Genomic DNA, 20,880 nt, shown 5'->3' with positions numbered 1-20,880 from the left:
GAAAAGTGACATACCGTAGTTTCGCCGCGTTACTTCCGATGTCGTTAAGCATTAAATAATTTACAAATTTATTAGCTGTACATGTTGTATGCAGACTCGTGGAAATACATATCCTTTAGAGATCTGTACATTTATGCGTTCGGGTTTGAGAATGGTGGCTTAGTCTAAAGAGGAATGTGTATTTCCGACAAGTAAGCTCTCAATATTACATAAAATGCCATTATTTAGCTGAACAAGCTTTTAAGTATGTTAATCGCATCTATGCATAACAGCGTAAAAAGTACACTTTGCTCCTTAATGTCCCCAGTCAAAGCGATCAGATTTTGAAGTATAATCAACAATGAGTAACTCGTTATATCGTACGCGGCCAGATTGGACGCGGGTTTCGGATGAATAATATTCACCGGCGGCGGTGGTACAAACGCATCGAACCCGCCCGGGTCTGCATCCGTGAATACTAGTGAAGATGGAATCCATCTTACTCTGAGCAGCGTGCAAAATAATATCCGACGAGATTAATCACTTGATGTCGTGTTATTCAAATAATTCGAATATTAGATTCAGAATATTTGACTGTCAAATTTTGCTTTATGCCGTTTGCTCTTTTGGATATTCAAAACGTATCATAAGTTTCTCTTAATACGATTTAGTCATCTCAAACGTCAGTAATCTAATAAATAATTGCACTGCATAAACCGAATTGCAGTGTCAATCAAATATTCGAATGTATTCGAAATTTGAGATCACTTTACAGTTCTACTTTTTTTATTTTATTAAGATATGTTGGGTTTATATTTTACCTGGTGCATGGTGAGACGTTTACTCCTTTGAGAGCCTTCTCGCCGATATCGATAGCTCCTGAGTCCTGCACCTCCAGAGTGTAAATGCAACCGGAGAATCCGTCGTGGTATCTCCCGTAAGTCATCGCGTAATCCGGTAGTCCGCCTAAATAAACGCTACCTCTCGCGTTCAAGATCTGTTGAAGTCCATCGCTCACACCGCTTTCGGTGTGCTCACCGTTCAATTCGATGCTACCGTCGCTTCCTTGGCGTTTCAAAATTATTCTATGTCGTTGCCCGTCATCGACTCGTTGCGCGGTGACGCGAATCACAGCGGGACCGGAACCTAAATTATACTGATACTCTACGTATCTAGATAACAAAGCACAAAGTTTTTAAGAGTTAATATTTAAATTTTTTTATTAATTAAAAAATTTTAAGTAAAGTTTTGTGTCTTAAAAAATCGGACCTTAAATTAATATTTTTTTTTTTTAATTTTAACTGTTTTACTTTTACTGTGCAAAATTTTTATATAAATTTTAAACAATGTGTCCCCCAACATTATATCTTATACTGTAACATATCTCGCTTACCCATCCACTACAGCAACAGCTATGTAATCATCGAGAGTTAAATCATTCGGTGTTTGACCATGCCACATAATTAATCCGTTGCTCTTATTAGTGCTGATTTCGAGGCCCAAAAATTCACGTTCTTCTTCGTGCGTCATAACAGACCGGTCTAATTCCAACCAACCATCTCCTCTGAAGGCGACATCGTATGTGATTTCCGCCACTGCAAATGTAGTCCCATAATTTGTATAATTATTTAATTATTTTAATTATACTAGAGTGCTATTATGATAATCTAAAGATTGCAAATCTTTAATAAATCTTAAAGACTGCAAAAGATAATTATTTTACATATTTTTAAACTTTTGTAGTCGACATATTTTTATTATAATTGATTATAATTTAAGTATAAATGATCATACTGTGCACTTACGTTTTTCGCAATTCTGCCCGTTAAAACCGAGAGGACAATCACATTTGTAAGATCCGTGGAGATCGGTGCAGGAGCCGCCGTTTCTACACGGTGTGAGCAATTCGCACTGCTTCAGTACATTTTCGCAATTTCTGCCCACATATCCGTATTCGCATGTACACGAATAATCATATGCGTTTAGACTCTGACACATGCCGTGGATACAAGGATTTGATGCGCAGGAATCGTATAGTGTTGTTGGCGATTGCGTAGATGTCGGAACGGTAATAGTAGTATGAATCATTGTTTGATTTGGATGCGGCATTGAACAGTCTTCGATATTGGCTGCATCAATTGATGATTTTAATATATCCACACTGGCGGACGAGACTTCGAGCTGTATTATAGTAATATAATAATAAAAATTAAAAAAGGGCTGTAAACTATTATAAACTTATGTTTCTCTACTGAAATGGAATTATAAATTAATGCGATAAACTTTCGGCTATTATTATATTAATTTTTATAATTATTTAGCGCGTGAAAGTTTAACAAACTTTAAGCTTTCAAATGCTTTCTTTAATTTTTTGCTGAGTTTCATAATTTGAAAATTGTTCGGTTTTAAGCATCTGAAAAGTTATCTATTTTTTGTAGAGTAGTATATTATTCAATGATAACACTAGACAAGACATTTTATATCTCTTCTGTATGCTTATCGCTATTTATTTATATAAATAGTAATTTTCTTACTTCGCTTATGCATCCGCGAAAGCCTCGGTCGACGTCGACTTCTCTATTAATCGTGATTCTTCTGTGATCTATTCCTCCGATATAAAGAGGCGTATTTAGGGTCATAGTTCGCGAAGCTCCGGGTGATTTGCCTTCCGCAATCGATTCGCCGTTTATCGATAATTTCGCATCCTTGAAATCACGGCTCACTTTTACATTCGTCCATACTCCGGGTTGAATTGGATGCGGAGATCTTATTACTGCCATTCCGGAACCGATATCGAAACGGAATTCAACGTGTTTGTCCTTTATTATCAGTGCTGCAAAATCTCCGAGGCCTTCGTCACTTTGAGAACAATACATCAAGATTCCATCCCCGGAGTCCGTAGGATTAAAACTCATGGCTACCTTAAGCCTAAAATTAGGTATAGAAAAGATAAACAAATTGTTATTGCACATCCGCAAAGAGAACTTTGAGCAATATATGCCACATGTTAATTACTCATTTGTTTATTTAATTTATTTGTCACCAAACTCTACACACTTGTATACTTTTTTTACTTTGGTTCTTGTATGTTACGTGACATATTCATACAAATATCTTGTTATATTTTTTATCAAAAAAAAAACGTTATTTAAAATAAGTTCAACGGCTATTAAGCCTGTTAAGATTTGCACACGGAAAATACGCACAAATAATGCATATCCATAGACACATTATTATTCCTAAAAATATTGGTTATCAGTAAATAAACAAAACAGGGAAGGATTAAACATATATGTACATATATATACACGAAAATATAGAAGCTCGTGCAAGTAACACAATTAAAAAAAGTATATTACAGATGAAATAAATAATATATTTTTAAACTTACCTTTCTTCGCCATCTTTTTAGCGTTTTATGATATATAAATTTGATAAAATCGAATAAAATTTACTTTTACTTAAATTAGAGTGTATTACTATTGTGTTAATTTCCGTTTATTTGCTTTAAAAATATTTATTCGTATAGCATGATTCCGCTGAGTATATAAACGATCATTCGCGTACGTGAAACATTTCTTTTTTTTAATATTTATATATATATATTTATATATATATATATATATATATATATATATATATAGATTCTTAGACATAAGTACAAACATTTTACATATGCTGTTATATATAACTGTCATATACATGTGTATGATACTACGACTTTGACGTTTTCTAAGCTTGAGTAGGACTACTGTTAAATGCAACTGATTTGGCAGTGACTTCACGTATTACTTTTAATAATTAATAATGACTAAAGTGACGCGTTAAGTGTATTAATTAAGAAGCTGTACAAAACATTAATTACTAATTCGTAAATTGACTGGTGTTCTAACATTACGGCACCGTGACGTTCATTATAAGGAACTACGCACTATGCAGGCTTGTTGCAAAACGTTTGTTAAGAACTCATTGCTTCTCTCTTAAATAACCATTGCCACTATACATACCAAACAAATAAAAAAAAAAGAAGGCAGTGAGAAATTGCACAAAAATAAGTCAATCTTCTTGAAGAGAGGCTTGAAAATTTTAAATAATTCATATATGGGAATTGATTAGATCTACAAAGAGAAGTTTAATATAGTGATGAGATAAGTAATGATTCTCTAAGTGCGTAAAATTGGTGCTAAAGGTCTAGCTAATGTTTTGTGTGGTGCAAATTATTGTGGTGATGTGGCCTTGATCGTGGTTGTCTAACTTGTGCGTTGCGTGATCGTAATCGACTGTGTGTAGTGGTCGAACTCTCTCTTTCCCTGAAAAGAATTTTAGTGATTAGGATGCTTGAGGATGTTCGGATGCACCGACAATGAGATTAGTACCTATATTCCAATTATCGCCAAATCTGTTAGTCTGTCAAAAGCATGAAGATTTATTTATTGTATTGTTTAGAAAAAGATTTTGTCTTGGAAAAATACATGAAGGATTTATTCGCATAAAATTCATATTCAAGAATGTATAATTATAATATCATAATCTAATCTAAATAATAAGTATAATTTTCAATAATTTATTTTGAAATTAATAATTTTACAGAGAAAAACGTGTTCTATAAACATTTTTTTAATTGAATCGTCTTTTGTATGTGAACTATATGCATATAATTACTTGCAAAAATTCAAAATATAATAAGTGAAATAAATAGGATATAATCATTGTAATAATATATTCGGTCCTGTGCACTTACGACATCGACTAAGAGCAGCTAATTAAGAAATAATGCATGCACATGCGTTTGATTGAGCGAGTGTACTCACCGTCTGAGAGCTTTCGGAGTATCGTGCGCGATAAAAGCTCTGTCATCAAGGAAAGCTGGATCGTAGACGGTTATCGAATGCTCGCATCGTGATCCTGTCTTTCCGGCTGGGCAGTAACAATCGAAGCCAATTTCCTTGTTGACACATTTGCCTTCTCCACATACACCTAACGTGATTCGATTTATTATTGCATTGGCCCTAAGTTTTACTGTGCTTGAAATTTTTAATTATAGGGATAGCAAAAAATTAGATCTTTCTATTTTTAACAATCGATTGATCTTCATAGATATGCATTGAGTACAGGCGATAAGATTAATAAAATTATCATCATAATTATTAGTCAAATAAAAAAATATTCAAATTAATAATGTATTAATTATTATTGATCAATAAAATAGAATTTAATAAGATAACAAAATAAATAATTTGTAATAACTTAAGATTAATAAGTTATATTAGCATTCGTACCTGGATAACAGGATTGTCCGACGTAATCGCAGTATTTACCACTGAAACCGGCGCGGCACAGACACATATAACCGTTCTTCATAGCTGCTTCCTGGCATACACCGCCATTATTGCAGGGATTTTCGGCACAAGTCTCGCAATTCGTGATTCCCACGCTATCGGTCTGATCGCCAATTAGATCGACTTGTTTCTCTCCGAGAACTAGTCGGCTGATGCAACCGACGAAGCCTGTGTTCGCCTCGACTTCCTTGTTGATATTGTTGTAGCTAGGAACTCCACCGATGTAAAGTGGCTCTTTAAGATCCAAACCTTGTCGTCTGCCCACCGCGACTACTTTGTAAGGTCCCTCGCCGTCTACTAGCATCGCTCCCTCCTTTCGATTGCGCTGAATCTTGATGGTGTGCCATTCGCTTAGAGTAATAGGTTTATCTGCGTGAATCACAGCTGGTCCAGAACCGAGATTGAATCTATCAAGATATTTAGTGTGTTAATAGAAAGTGTCACACAGTAGTCGCGTATCTTTTTACTAGCAAATTTTCGTCGAAGTTGAAGATGACTTCTCAGCTATTGTTTAATAAAAAATCAACGCTGATCGCAACCTTTTAATTTTTAATTTTCAGTAACAGGCAACTTGGTAAACTTATTTTTTTATTAAATAATTTTAATATAATAATTGAGAGAAAATTTTGTTCAAAGGTGAAGTCAAGTCCAAGCTCGTCGGAAATTTTAACAAGTGAAATGAAGTACGTCACGCCCGACGCATCATTTTTGAGCGCGAGATTTTTTATTTACTTGAATTGTGGATATCCATTAACTAGAGATAGAACAATAAAGTCGCCGTTGCCGTGACCAGATTCATCGTTGTATAATAAGATTCCGTCGTAGCTTTCTGATTTGAAAGAGATTTCGATATTGAACTTGAGATAGGAATCGGGTAAAGGTGGGAAGGCGATGTAGCTTTCGGGTGCCTGACTAAAATTAGGCACAACTCCTGTTACGACTAGCACTGTAGGTACTTCGACACGCAATTCGTCATTATTTCCAACGCAAATATATGTTCCAGCATCCTCAGCCTTTACGTTAGTCAACTTTAGTTTGTTCTGCAAAAAGAAACATTTTTATCTGTTTATATCGAACATTATGCTACAGCATTTCTCAGGACATAGTTTTAGTATCAATGTAAATTTTTTCTGAAAAAGACTTGTATGCATTTTATATATGTACCTCCACAATCTGGGAATCACGTGGCAGAAGCCCATCAAGTTTGCTCCATTGGAATTGTATCGGTGGATCGAGATCGATACGACAATCCATTTCCAGGCTCGAGCCATACGGCGCGAATTTGGTTTCAATTGCTGGTTCATCGAGGATTCCGCCTGGAGATAATAATTTTCTATGAAATCTTCTATTCACATAATTTATTTTTGCGCTGAAATTCGATTTTGTACTTACGTAGAGAATACGTGATTTGAGTAAGCATTGGCAAAAAATAGATATTTGTGTATTAATAGAGATATGTATGTGATAAAAATATTTGCACACAATATTTGTACTTGTAGATATATGTGTATATTTGTTATATATTTTCACTAATAATTACCATGAACGATTAGATTGAAGTCCTTTTCGAGTGTACCCTCGGGTGCGTCTACTGTACATCTGTAAGGTCCGCTATCGCCGACAGATACTTTAGCCAGTCTCAGGACATTGCCGTATTCTTGTGCGTTTGGTGGCAAGCTCACATGGTTCGGTCTTGACCAGTGATAACGTGGATTACGCGTTCCAGTGTATGTGCAATGTATATCAACCGTATCGCCGATGTTTATGGGATCTTGAGACACTTCGACGGTTACTGAAGGCAAGGCAGTTGCTAGAATCGAATTATATACGTTGGTTATTCGCGTTATAATTGTTTGTAAAGTTAAGAAAATTTGTGCCTACTACTCGCGGAATATATTCTATTATCGCACTAAAAAAAAATACTACAACTTCGATCGACAACTGCACGCTCCGTTTGTTTGATGTCTTATTTTATATTTATATATATATAAATTTTTTATATCATGTTTAAAATTCTAACAATTTAATAAAAAAAATAGTAAATAAAAAGTTTAAGACTGCCGAGATTTTATGTAAAGTTATTTCAATAAGAAATAACATTACACTTGCAAAAGAATATTATAAAGAACTATCTGAAATAATATTCAATAAAAAATAATGGCGCGAAATTGCGAAGATATTAACAATGTTTATATATACATTACTCTATAAAAAATAGAGAACACTTTTCAGACACACAAAATTGAGCAATTTTCGAACCACTAAAATTCGGCAAAAAATCATCGTAGACAAAAAATTAAAAAAAGTATTCTAAAGTTTGAAATTTGTACTTTTACGTGCTGTAGGTCGTTTTTTTAATTCTTTGTCTGTAATAATTTTTTTACCAAATTTCAGTGGTTTGAAAATTACTCGATTTTGTACGTCTGAAAAGTGTTTTTTATTTTTTGTGGAGTAATGTATAAAATCTAAAGAATATAGATATACATTTATACATAAATAATTGATGTTAACAAGAATAGGATACAATGACATGCACTTATATTGCGCAATAATTTACATAATTTATAAAAGGAAAAAATCAGAAATAACTCTTGTGTAATATCTTAAAATTTCATTCATTATTCGATTCAAGCCATAGGTTGGTTCAAATCCGTATCCTTTCCTTGTAGATTCGTACAGTAAGCAAGAATATATAAAGGACAGTTCACTACAAGTAGAAGAACTACAGGACATCACACGACACACATATATCTCAAACAAACCGCGTCGTCTCTGTTGATATTGGCGAAAGTGCGCGATGCGGCAGAAGCGTTCGTCAGTACCGTCGTTGCACTGAACATAGCCGTCGCAAAAGTATTCCATCGGAATGCATTGTAGACTTCTGCATTCATACTCCCAATGCCTGCACTGCGATTGGTACACTGGCATGCAATCCGCAAGCAAATTAACTACTAAATAATAACGCGAGCTTTGTAAAAAGAACCTAAACTTGTAGAGACGTTCATGGAACCACGTTTGCTATGTAATTATACTATTAATAGTCCAAACGATACAAAAGCTTAAAAAATATTGGAAAGATTGTAAGACGACTTTCGAACAATCTTTGCAACGTCTTTTGCATTTGTATGTTTGGAAATAATACGCGCTTGTTAGTGATATGAGTGATGCGTTGGATTAGTATATAAATAAAATAGGAAATTTAATATATAATTCATTTCTGTAGATATATGCATATTATCAACATTTATTTAAATTTTCAAGAAATAAGCAAATTTTATTGTATTATTTTTTTTTAATAAAGCAAACGTGGAATTAACGATTTTACGGCCAATCATATTCCAAATGAGAAATGAAATTTTCAAACCGTTCTACTTAAACTGTAGTGTTTTGAAATCACGCAAGAATAGCAAAGTATTTTTGTGAAAAAAAGCAGTTTATATTTAACCCTTTCAGGATTCTTTTGTATTCAAAATAATAACTTTTTTTAATTATAAACTATAATATCCTGGAAGGATTAAAGGCAAAATTAAGATTTCGTAAGAGGCAAAACATCGTTTAGCGTAATTATATTGCAGTCTTCAGTAAATGCTGGCAGGTTCTGGTGAAAGCAAAAATCTATGAAATGATGCTGAAACGATAGAATTTGTTGAAAACCTAACGTAACTTACGAGAAACGTTGAGATTAATATAATCGCTGGATACCCCGCGGCTGGTTTGGGTCTGACAGATGTATCTTCCGCTGTCTTCCGGTCTCACATGCGTCAGTTCTAAATAATCTCCTACTATTCGCGCGTTGGCCGGCAAGGCTTGTCCGTCTCGGCTCCAATGGACAATCGCTCGTTCGCGTGCTATGCAACGTAATGTTACAGAATTGCCGGCATGCGTCACCACATCTCTTTGTTCGGCTCGAATTCTTGTATCGTCGTGTTCTATAAATAACGAGCAATATTATAGTTTGCTTTCTTTCAAATAAATACATAGTGATTCACTTATATTTTAGCAAATATTACAAAATTATTGCATTTTATTACGCTCAAGTTTTCTACGCTTTATATTTTTTCAATTGGAATACATTTTTCAAAACTGCAATTTTTAAATATATTTTTTTTAAATACTGGATCTTTTACATTCAAATTTAAATGTAAAAAAAATAGAAATATTTGTACATTGAGGATTTTAATAATTTAACTGGCAACTAACCGTTAACTAAAACTTCCGCCACTGCTTCCGCTGTTCCTGCTCCGTTCGTTGCCTTGCACACGTATTTGCCAGCGTCCGAATATGTAATACCGTGGAATTGCAAGACTCCGCCGCTGTCCGATACCGAATATGGTAGCGGGCGTCCTATAGCTTCCCATTTGATATGCAGGGGTTCATCTCCTGTGGCAGTACAAACTATGGATGGATTTTCTCCCGGGCCAACTGTCTGACGTGTGGGATTTAATTCGATTCGTGGTGGAGCTGGAAGAAATCAAACGAAACAATTGAGTCCCGAATGCGTCCTTTGTGGTAAAATAGAAAATTAAAAACTGAGACACACTTTTTCTCACAATTTGCGCTAAAATTAAATCTCCAAATTTATTTATTATAAAATTTCAAAGTTTTTTAAATTTATATGTATATATTCATCTGATGCATTTGTTACTTACAAATAACTTCGAGATGAGATTTCGTTCGGAAGAGCACATTGCCAGAGGTATCCAAGCCCAAACAAATGTATTCTCCGGCCGCGCTTCTATCGACGACCGGAACGCTCAATACTCCATTGTGCACCGTGCTACCTTCTGGTAAAGGACGATGATCGCTTCTCTTCCAGTCCAAATAGATATGGTCTCCGTCGGGCCCATTGACCTGACAGCGCATTTCCACCTTGCCGCCATTCGGAATTCTTAAGTAGTCTTCCGGAATCAATACTCCTGGTAGATTCGGATCTCTCTGTAAATTTCGTTTCATTAGAAATATGTCATCAACTGACACGATAGAATACGTATAGAATACGCACAGGATCGGTCGGAAATTGTCCATCGTCGCACGGAATGTCGCCCCTCTCGCCGGTGCAAGGTACATCGTCATCGTCCTCGATGCGTATCTGAATACGCTCTTCGACTATTCCTACGGCGTTCGTGGCCTGGCAGGTGTAAGATCCTTCGTCGTCAGGTGAAACGGAATATATTTCATACACGGCGCTCAACGGGGTGACTGCTACTTTACTGTGTTCGCTGTAAAGTATTTAAATGTGTAAGAATCAATTACAAGAGTCAATTCACGAGACGTACGACGACTCTAATGTGTTCACAGGCCTATAATATCATACGACAATACTCACTGTATAGTTTTTCCGTTCACGTGTTTGCTCCAAGCTACGTTGGGCTGCGGATGACCGTTCGCGCTGCACATCAGACGAACCCGGCTGCCGCGTTTCACATGTAAAATACCGTGTCCCGGCGTGATGGTGATTCTAGGCATAGATTGCACCTCGATGTGCGCGATGACCGATGTCGAACCGACTTCGTTCGACGCGGAGCAGATGTACGCGCCACCGTCGTTCGTCGTGATGTTCGACAGTCTGAGAAGTCCGCCAGGAAGCTGTTCGATGTTGGGAGTGAACGGCCGACCGTCCTGGCGAGACCAGTGTAATTCAGGCACCGGGAAGCCGGCTTTCGCGCGACACTGAAGGTCGGCGGAGCCACCGAGGGTCACTGCTTGCACATCTTGAGGATACAGTTCCAAGATCGGAGCTTCGCGAGCTATGATAAAAAAATAATTCACTTTTGCATTGTTCAAGGATAATAAAAGAATAAAATATAGACAAGAAAGGCCGTGAATCTGCATTATGCAGATTTACATTTTTTTTGGCAATATATGGCTGATTTTTCAGACAAATTTGACAGTTTTTAATTTTATCATACATTTATTTTTTTTATTTAACATATTAAAAATTTAGAAGCGAGTCGTTCGTTTTTCTTAAAGATCAAGATGCTACTATAAACTCACGTTCAACTTCGATGATGGCACTGGCTTCGTAACTACCCGCGGGACTGCTGACTCGGCAGATGTACACTCCACGATCGGAAACTTGAACGTTAATGATTTTCAATTTATCTCCTACTTGCTGCACGCGGGAACTCATCGTCTCCGTGTACTTGCTCCATTTCACCTGCACATTCGGCTCCCCGCCGGTGATACACTGCACCTCGGCTATTGTGCCCTGGGACACTTCCTGCCGTTCGGGTCTGACCCTGATTACTGGTGGATCTCTGCGGGGTATTATTGTTATTCTCGCGGAGGTACTTGTTTCTGTTCCGCGGGCGCTTGTCGCGGTGCACACGTATAAGCCGGAATCATTCGGCGTGGGTTTGGTGATGGTCAACACGCCGTCGCGTTGAGTCGCGGAATAAGGCAATGGCAGACCGCCGGATCGTGTCCAGGTAACATTTACGTGCTGAGACGGTGTGCAGACTAATCTAACGACTTCTCCGAGCGTGCCGGTCCACTCGGACGGCGTCACGATTGGTGCTATGCCGGTTACTGGTGGCTTGTTAGGATTGTCTATAATTAAAAAAATGTGAAACTTTATTTTTTTGTTGTTATAAAACCATATGTCACTCTATTGTTTACAAGTATACGAATTTTTTAGACAAATATAAATCAGCATTAATTATCATTGCGATGAAACAACTTGAAGTCCATCGATATCGTGACGTTTAAGATGCATGAATTTTTCGATTATACCTTGAACGTATAAGATAGTCGTCTTCTCATTTAAGCCAACGTTGTTTCTAGCGACGCACTTGTACTCGGCCGCATCATTCTTTGACGCGGCTGGAAGCCGCCACACGCCGCTGTAGAACGTCGCCTCCGGGCTCATGCTTCCATGTACTCGAATCCACTCTAATAGCGGTGGCGGATTGCCGCTGGCCTCGCAACGGAATTCGACTGGTTCGCCTTCCTTCACTTGCTGATATGATGGTTTAATGTCGACTCTAGGTTCCTCCGAAGTAGCTCCTTGAAATAAAGTTACAGAAAGTTATGATTTATTCACGAACGGCTTGAGACGATTATAATTTGTACCTGGTATTTCCAACAAGTGCTTCGGAAATGCTGCGTCCAGTAACACAGCGAAAAGAATTAGATCGCATATAATATTGATTTATTTTTTAATTCAATTTTTGAAATTTATCAAAACGCAAAATATGGCGGCAACATTTAACTTAATGTGCAATATAATCAAAATTCGCATTGTACCTCCAACAGTCAGGGTAACTTTCTTGTTTTCGATGTTTATTCCATCGCTTACTTGGCAGACGTATATGCCACTATCAGACACCTTTACGTCTCTGATGACCAATAATCCATTCGCATCGTCGATGCTTCTGCCAGGCGGTAGTTGACCACCTTCTTTCTCCCATCTAATGTTTACTGAGTCCTATTTTCAGATAAAAGTAATTATAATTACATTCAAGAGCATTATCTATGATAAAAATTGATGAAAGAATTACTCTATCTTGGGATCTGCCCATGCAGTGATATCTAACGGTGTTTCCGGTCTGAACGATCTGGAATTCCGGTTCTTGAATGTAAACTATGATCCTCGGGGGAGGTACAGGTTCCACCGGTACGGTTGGTTCCGGAACTGTGCAGAAAATAAAAATAAAATTAATTTTTAAGCGACCAAGATTTTCTCATACAATTTAGCGCGACATTAAAACGACGTGGGAACTAATAACAAATACGGGTATCTGCAATTCTACAGATTCGCCGTAATAAGTAGGCAATGTACGTCACAAAGATACAACCACCATCGAATTTTAACGAAACATCGTGGCAGGGACAGTTATTTCGCAGAATGATAATTTATATTAATTAATTCGAAACACAAATGTCTTAATATATGCATCGAGACGTACACAACGTTCATAATACAGAGTACCATACACCAGATCGAAAGCCAAGCACTTCTCTGTTCACAAATATCTGCGAAGAATCATGGAATCGTGATACAGACTGTAGAAAAAAAATTCCTTCACCGAATTTGGCAACGATCTATAATGCTCTACATTCTCCCTCGCCACGAACCACTGCCGGACGGACAAGAGATATTGAAAGCTCTGCGGTCCGTCAAACCTGGTGTAATCGACGTCACGATCTTGACTAGTTCTCTGCCGTGGTACGTCACGATATGACACTCCACGTTGCAAGCGGTGTGTCCCACGTGGACAGACCAGCTACGCACAGCTCCTTTCTGCGTCTTGATTATAGGGCCGGGCGTGCCGGTCCGAGCAGTCACGGGAAGCCCGTTAAGTGACGATAATTTAAAATAGATGTAAAATGTGTCTGGATAGTCATAGTTGCACGTAAATTGAACCACGGAGTTCAGCTCGACCTCGCCGTTCAAGGGCATTAGGCTTACCATCAGTTCACCTGATCAACGCGTCGTCACTTAATTATATTTTTAAAAACTTTTTACTAATTCTTCGAATTTTTAGAGCTTGAAATTTTATTTTTACTATGATCCAAAAGTAAATCTGACAAAAGTATATCGCTCTCTCGCAATTGACATTGTTTTTGTAAAACATTTACACAACTCGATTGTCCTAATTAATTTTCTTCTTAATATTAATCTATAAATGTTCCATTGTGAATACAATTTGCTCTATGAAAATCTAGAAGATAATCTCAGTATATTTTTTATTCGCTTATTTTCGAAATTTTCACGATTTAATTTCAATTTTTTAAACAAAAAAATTTCATTTTTTGTATGTTATTATAAATATATAAAAAATTGTTTCTTTTTACTTACCGCCACTGTCTTGACAATACTGTCCCGTGTAGCCCGGCAGGCAGTGGCACTTGACGTGACCGGATCTGCTGATCTCGCAGCTCTGTTCGTTCTTGTTACACGGGCAGAGATTGCACGCGCCCAGATAGCTGACGGATCGGTCGCTAGTGTCCCTGTAATAACCGCGCGCGCAAGTCTCGCAGGATGTTCCAGTATAACCCGTCGGACAACGACAGGCCTCGACTTGAGTCGCGCGTCGATTTCCGGTCAGATTCTCCACGGCTGTGTCCATGCTGATGTCGCTGATGTATGTAGCGGTCATTCGCTCGCTGTGCGATGCGCGGACCAAAATAGCCTCCAGATTGGAAAGCACGATCATGAGATCTGTCCTGGAAGCGCTGCGCGGTCCTTCGGTGCTCAATCGTCTCCACTCGTTTTCTACCAGTGGTACAGAATAGGTCTGCAAAAAAATGTAAACGTTGCCTTTAAAATACCGGTGAAATACTTGTAAATATTCGAGCTTATTTTACATCATATTAAGCTTGATGCTTTATTTAGTAAAACAAGATCAAAGATGTGAAATGTTATATAAATAGCAATTAGCTTTGCATTGAAAAATGTATTTTTATTGAAGCTATTGTTCTTCAATTCTTTGCAAAACTGCAAAACGGCATATAAATTTTTTTACGTACCAACGGAACATCGGGTTGGATCTCTGCTGGATTCGTCCAGAATAATGTAACGCCGTTGCCAATCAGCAGAATGTCTTGATCCTTGTAACTCTGAGCGCCAGGATACGCGGTGATATGCTGCGTCAGAGTCAAATTACCGCCGTAACTCTTCACTTTGTTTCCGGTGAAGACGCTTGGCAGCGACCAGAACAATCTGCGGCTTCTGCTGTCCGGATAGCGGTAGCCGATTTCATTCATTGCTACGTTTAGCTCGAAACCGTCGTTAATTATGTCGCGTCTGGTTCTGTAAAAAATTCAGGTATCGATTAAATTCAAATTTATTTTAATTGCTTTATCGATTTAATTATCAAAAAATAATTATATATTTCTATTATTCATATTAACTATAAAAACTATTCAGAAAAACAAACATGTAATTACGAAATAATCAAAGGACATTATTTGGATAAACGATGTTGCATACTTACGAGTCTGTGAGGGTGAAACCGTGGTGTGAGTCGTACACCCACATCGGTATTTGCTGTACATACAATGTGCTCTCGTGACATTGATCAGTTACTCCGCTGCAGTAACACTCGATGCATCCATCAATGTTCTCGGCACGTAATCCATATGTCGACGGGCGGCACCGATTGCATTCTGAACCCTCGACGTTCCTTTTGCATTCGCATCGGCCGTCGACGCACGACGTGCTGCGCGAGCCAGCTTCGTTGCATCTACATGGTTCGGGTCTTGGGCTCCTGTACGTACAATCATTTGAAGTGCCTCGAGTAGCATCTCCTTCGTATCCTGCTTCGCACTCATTGCACAAATCACCGGTAGTGTGATGAGCGCAGTTCTGTCAATTTAAAATTTCAATATTTAAATCAACCCCTGAATATATCGATCTGCATTACATTTTATATAGTTGTTTCAATCATATTTATTTTATAGCTTGGCGTTGAAATGATTAAGATTTAAATAATGCTTTATTTGAAAAATTTCACATCTAAACACAATTATTGATAGAATTAATTATTTTAATAAGAATCTTGACTTCCAGCAGTTTAAAAAAAATGTATTAAATAATTTAATATACAATTAAAATAAATCGCTTTTTGCATACCTCGCAAATACCGGTCTCAGGATCGCACTGATTCGAGTGTCCATTACAGTTGCACGCCTCGCAGATGCCTAAGTAAAGTCCTTCGATGGCCCGAGTATAACCAACATCGCAATCCTCGCACGAAAGTCCTCTGTAGCCGGTGGGACAAGTACATTCTTCGACTTCGACTGCGCGCGCTTTCCCTGTATTGGTTTTCTCGGCGGTATCCAAAGATACGAAGGAGAGTCTAGAGCATACACATTGTTATTTGATAACTCACTAAAATCTTTTAAGATTTTTTAAAGCATTCTTGTTTTTAATTAAACATTAATTAAATTCAAAAATGTTATTTTAAGCTATCGAAAAATTCATTAATTTATTTCTCAAACGAAATTTTATGGCTGCTTAAAAAGCTTGCAGGATAATTATTGTATTTTGTCTTCAGATTTTGTTTAGCAATTACTACAGTTGAAAATATTCGAGTCTTTTTTTTTAATATCAGAGATGCATGAGTTACTTACGCAGTTTCGTCTGTATGTGTCGTGTAGGTGGCTTTAATTCTGATGGCTTGTACATCCGCCAATGCCATTAGAAGATGTTCTCTGTCCGCTTGCGTTCCGTCATTGCGCTGCCAATATTGCTCGAGCAACGGCACGGTGAACGATTGCTGGGAGTTCGGCTCGGGAGACTCGCGAGAGTAGTAGAGCAAGTTGATGTCGTTAGCCTGTATGCATTAAATCACTATTACATCGTCGTTGGGTAACGCGGGTAAGGCTCGCGAATATGCACTCACGCTGACGAGTTCGACGTCCGCGGCGTTGTTCCTTGAACTTTGACCGCCCGGCGAAGGAACGTATCTGACGGTATACTTGAGATTGCCACCGTAAGATGTTATCTGGTTGCCTAGGAAAATGCTGGGCAACTGCCAGTAATAAACATCGTTATTTCCGCGATTCGGGAAGTCACTGTAAATTATTTCTCGACTGATGGTGTTCAGATGAATTCCTTCGACGATGGCCGGTGCGTCGATGATCTTGGATTCGATCAGAGAGAAGCCTCGAATTGAATTGGTGAACGATACACGAATCTGCAATGTATAAATAATTAATTGTAAGCTTTTAATATAATGTGATATATTTATAAGCCTTTTTTAAAAAATCAAAAATTTCTATTTTTAGAATTGTAAAATTATGCAATTAATTTTTACATTAAAAAAATTTTTTTATAATAATCATATATGTATGTGTGATAAAGATTGTAACAAATGCGATGTTTTTGTCTTACCTCGTTCCTGTACCAGTTAGAAGAGATGCATCTATTGGTGATACCCATGCAGAAGCAAGATATGCATCCAAATTGATTTGTCGAGGCCAGATTAAAGGTATTCGCCTTACATTGGTTGCAAGTCAAACCCGTTGCGTATTGCTGAAAGACAAAACATCAGAGAATAAATACGGCGCTTCTATATTCAATATTGCAAAAGCGTTCATTTATCTTAACAATCAATTTACATATATCTGTATACATAAAAGGATTGCATAATGTACTTACATTTTAACAGAATCCGTGAAAAATGGATGCAAGAACAACAGTAAAAATGTTACGCAAGATTTTTAAAGAGAAATATTATTTGCGAGGATAAAGAAAAAATTTCCTGCTAGAAAATAGCGTTCGAGTTTCGCGATTTTTAGGACATTTTGTAAAAAAAAATAAATTATATAAATAATTACTGCGCAATCGCTCTAGTATACCTTGCAACGGCATTTGCCGGTATGTGGATCAGTGTGAGGGCTGAGACTGCCGCTAGAATCGCAATCCTCAAGTGGAACGCACATATCTCCGGGAATAAGAGGATTCCCTTGATATCCGGTGGCACATTGTTCGCACCTGCGTCCGACATAGCCAGGAGGACAGTCGCAAGTCGGCTGCCCATCAGATCCAAGATGACACGTGCGGGCAAATCTAACAAAATTATAATATATCATATTATATTAAATTTTTAACAAAATTACAAAAGCATTGCTCTATCGACGCATCGTCATCGTAATACAAATCATTCGTGTCTTACTGGTTCGACGGATTGGTATGCGGACAAGGGCAAATCTGGCAAGGGATGTTCCTCGAAGGATCGCCGTAGTATCCCGGAGGACATGGCGGTTCGTCTCTGTAGCACTGGCCAAGCCACGGCCCACTCTCGCGTCTTAGATAACCAGGTGCGCAATGCTCGCAGGAAAGACCAGTGTATCCTTAAAGACAATTAAAATAAACAAAACAAATAAAAGAGCACTATATTCGACAATAAATTAATTATGTCGAAGAAGCCGACGTACCAGTAGGACATTGACACTCCTCCACAAAGGAGGCGGATCCCAGTCCAGTGTTTCGCACATCGGCGGTGTCCATGATGATGTTGGTGAGACGAACATCCTGTTGTGGTGAGTCGTCGTACTGCATTCTGCAATATATCGAACGCTGTAATAATGTTCTTTGTGGTCCTCCACGAGAGAAAATCTCTATAGAGCACGATGCTTACTTTATGAGAATATTGTCCACGTTCGCCAGTGTCATCATGATCTCCTCCCTGGAGGCCAGGACCTCGCTTCGTCCTTGCTGCTTGTACCAGTCGCCGTAGAAGAACCTGACGGATTCCTCAGTGTCGTAATCCGGCGTCGGCTGCGCGCCCTTGTGCACCAGGATGTAATTGTTGCCGCTCAGGATAACGGTGGGTGCATTATTCGGCGTGCCGTTGCCGCTGTAGCGGATTGTGTATCTCAGGTAGCCGCCGTAGGATTTCAATTGACTGCTGTGATAGTTCTCTGGCAGCGCAAAGTACGGCACGTTGTAGACATTTAGGTTGTTGCTGTCGGATTCTAGCAGCTGAACGCCGTCGCGGCCGATTGGCCGGATTTGAGACACCTGGCTGGTGATGTCGCTGCTAATTCTGATAGTCGGCGCGGTCTCGACCGCTACGATTTTGTGGCGATCGAACGGCGGCGGAATCTGGTAGGTGAAGAGATCGGCGCTGCGACACTCGGTGGCAACGCCGAAGCAGAAGCACGAGATGCACTCGTCCACGGTCTTCGCCTCGGAATTGAACTTGCCCTTCGGGCAGACCCGCGTCTCTTTTACGACGACGATAGCGTCCGGCACGGCGAAGACGAAGCCGCCGATATTCAGCGCTTCGCACGAGTACGCGCCCTGGTCTTCGCGCTGTATATCCGGACACGTCAATGTGCCCGTTCCATTAGAGGATGACATCGAACACTTCGCTGGTATGTGTCCCCAATTGAGCCGCCAATTGATTTCCGGTATCGGTACGCCGATCGCTGTGCAAGTGAGAACCAGCAGTTCGCCCGGCTGCAGGACGATCATCGGCGGTGGCGGTTTCACGATGTAAACGGGAGCTGCATAAAGACAGATCGATCACGACGTTAATATCATAATTCGCTAATAGTAACGATATTTTATTTAATAATAGTGTTAAAAAATACTGATATTAATTTCTAATTTCTAAATTGTTTATATATTATTTAGAAATTTGATTAGAAAAATGATGCATTGTAAATAAAAATTCTTAAAATCAGAACTTTAAAAGTTCAAGATAAAAATGCATTATTAGAATCAAGTATCGAGATGACATCTTCGTTTTGCTATTTGACGAATGCCGATTGTTTCGTCAAAGTTAGCTTTGTTCTATCCATTGTTAAATTTATCCGACATAAAAATCGGATGATTGGCGATAAAATAGCCATAAAACATTCATTAATACTGACAGCATCCGATTTCGTCGCTGCCGTCCAAACAGTCGCGCTCCATGTCGCAGTGGTAGCTCTTCGGGATACATTGCTTGTTACTGCTGCAGGCGTACTCGCTGTAACGGCAAGACGATCCCGCGGGAGACGGTCCGCAGTTTTCTTCGTCGCTGCCGTCGGCGCAGTCCTTGTCGCCGTCGCAACGCCATAACTTGCTGACGCACTGCTTATTATTGCAACGGAACTCATTCGGCTCGCATCCGTGCGGACCTGTTGAAAGGTAACCAGTCGGTCGTGACGTTTGTGTGACATTCGGACCGTGAAATATGGATGACGGATATAGTTTCGAAGAAAATACACTTACTGCACCGCATCTCGTCGGATCCATCGGTGCAGTCGAATTTACCGTCGCAAACGTGCGTCTTGGGAATGCAGTCGCCGTTGCTGCAAGTAGCCTGATCATATTGGCACACTTCCGGAGATCTGGTGGCCGGTTGCTCGACTGTGTAATTAATTCATTTAATTATGAATGTTCGGTCATTAAAACGGTCTTAAATTTATTAATAGCTTATAGCTGGTTTCTGTTACAAACACATTGCGTAAGCGTATATTAAAAAAAAAAAAAAAGGAAACGTACATTTCTCGACGGTAAGGTCGACGCTGACTTGACGGCCCGAAGTGGACGATGGATAACCCACCGCTTCGCAAATGTACGTTCCAGCGTGTTCGATTTGAATATTGGGTATTTCCAGGCGACCGCCGATGTCCCGGCTGCCGGGAGGCAGAGGAAGACCGTTACCGCGGATCCAACGTACTCTGGCACGCAGCAGACCCTCGTCACGGCATTGGAATACGACCTCGCGACCTAATTGGAAAACGATTTTGCGTGACATAAATTCCGTTGGGTTTCGGGAGGTTGCACCTTTGATCGTTACGGATTGTTACGCCCATAGTATGTCAAACATCCCGTCAGCAGCGATCCGTAAGCAAGCGGATTTGCTCGACTTTTCGAATTGAGATGGTATTGATGTTGTCGTGTTAGTATGTTTCGTGCAACACTTCAGTTTTTCCTAACCGTGTTACTTGAGGTGTACTTGTGTTTGCATGTAGAGATAATGAGAATGTTTTAGTACACCCGATAATAAAGTCGAAGAAGTTTGAAAGTAAGTAAGTTCGAAGTTCGTAAGTTCGAAATATTTCGGACGAATTAGTGTCGAAGAATTTGTTTAAGCGAAAATGTACACTTGATCAGAAT

At 38.9% G+C, this 20,880-nt stretch overlaps 1 protein-coding gene across 36 annotated transcripts in view; it reads right to left on the bottom strand.

Moving 5' to 3' along the window:
• trol (terribly reduced optic lobes) overlaps nucleotides 1–20,880 on the bottom strand; it is a 147,506-nt gene that overhangs the window by 2,970 nt on the left and 123,656 nt on the right. For 24 of the 36 annotated variants that reach the window (XM_067358139.1, XM_067358140.1, XM_067358141.1 and 21 more), the window contains 35 exons: nucleotides 20,263–20,490; nucleotides 19,990–20,127; nucleotides 19,647–19,895; nucleotides 18,407–19,277; nucleotides 18,204–18,328; nucleotides 17,942–18,119; nucleotides 17,625–17,835; nucleotides 17,158–17,298; nucleotides 16,667–16,960; nucleotides 16,395–16,597; nucleotides 15,895–16,120; nucleotides 15,257–15,627; nucleotides 14,790–15,072; nucleotides 14,119–14,557; nucleotides 13,443–13,739; nucleotides 12,818–12,951; nucleotides 12,564–12,744; nucleotides 12,051–12,323; nucleotides 11,313–11,867; nucleotides 10,645–11,065; nucleotides 10,321–10,537; nucleotides 9,968–10,253; nucleotides 9,519–9,779; nucleotides 8,987–9,247; nucleotides 8,081–8,269; nucleotides 6,859–7,128; nucleotides 6,483–6,634; nucleotides 6,051–6,358; nucleotides 5,259–5,725; nucleotides 4,791–4,956; nucleotides 2,514–2,907; nucleotides 1,785–2,160; nucleotides 1,373–1,574; nucleotides 801–1,151; nucleotides 15–483 (listed from right to left, as the gene is read on the bottom strand). In XM_067358139.1, coding sequence (XP_067214240.1) covers nucleotides 225–483; nucleotides 801–1,151; nucleotides 1,373–1,574; nucleotides 1,785–2,160; nucleotides 2,514–2,907; nucleotides 4,791–4,956; nucleotides 5,259–5,725; nucleotides 6,051–6,358; nucleotides 6,483–6,634; nucleotides 6,859–7,128; nucleotides 8,081–8,269; nucleotides 8,987–9,247; nucleotides 9,519–9,779; nucleotides 9,968–10,253; nucleotides 10,321–10,537; nucleotides 10,645–11,065; nucleotides 11,313–11,867; nucleotides 12,051–12,323; nucleotides 12,564–12,744; nucleotides 12,818–12,951; nucleotides 13,443–13,739; nucleotides 14,119–14,557; nucleotides 14,790–15,072; nucleotides 15,257–15,627; nucleotides 15,895–16,120; nucleotides 16,395–16,597; nucleotides 16,667–16,960; nucleotides 17,158–17,298; nucleotides 17,625–17,835; nucleotides 17,942–18,119; nucleotides 18,204–18,328; nucleotides 18,407–19,277; nucleotides 19,647–19,895; nucleotides 19,990–20,127; nucleotides 20,263–20,490 — 9,977 coding nt within the window. In that variant the 3' untranslated portion in view covers nucleotides 15–224. Of the gene's footprint in view, nucleotides 1–14; nucleotides 484–800; nucleotides 1,152–1,372; nucleotides 1,575–1,784; nucleotides 2,161–2,513; nucleotides 2,908–3,445; nucleotides 4,290–4,790; nucleotides 4,957–5,258; nucleotides 5,726–6,050; nucleotides 6,359–6,482; nucleotides 6,635–6,858; nucleotides 7,129–8,080; nucleotides 8,270–8,986; nucleotides 9,248–9,518; nucleotides 9,780–9,967; nucleotides 10,254–10,320; nucleotides 10,538–10,644; nucleotides 11,066–11,312; nucleotides 11,868–12,050; nucleotides 12,324–12,563; nucleotides 12,745–12,817; nucleotides 12,952–13,442; nucleotides 13,740–14,118; nucleotides 14,558–14,789; nucleotides 15,073–15,256; nucleotides 15,628–15,894; nucleotides 16,121–16,394; nucleotides 16,598–16,666; nucleotides 16,961–17,157; nucleotides 17,299–17,624; nucleotides 17,836–17,941; nucleotides 18,120–18,203; nucleotides 18,329–18,406; nucleotides 19,278–19,646; nucleotides 19,896–19,989; nucleotides 20,128–20,262; nucleotides 20,491–20,880 lie in introns of those variants that run through there. The other 12 variants (XM_067358145.1, XM_067358176.1, XM_067358152.1 and 9 more) reach the window with 8 other exon arrangements.

Source organism: Linepithema humile, chromosome 6 (genome assembly GCF_040581485.1).
Source record: "Linepithema humile isolate Giens D197 chromosome 6, Lhum_UNIL_v1.0, whole genome shotgun sequence".
Lineage (NCBI taxonomy): Eukaryota > Metazoa > Arthropoda > Insecta > Hymenoptera > Formicidae > Linepithema > Linepithema humile.
Note: the sequence above shows the minus strand (reverse complement) of the source record. Positions and strands in the feature narration are given on the sequence as shown.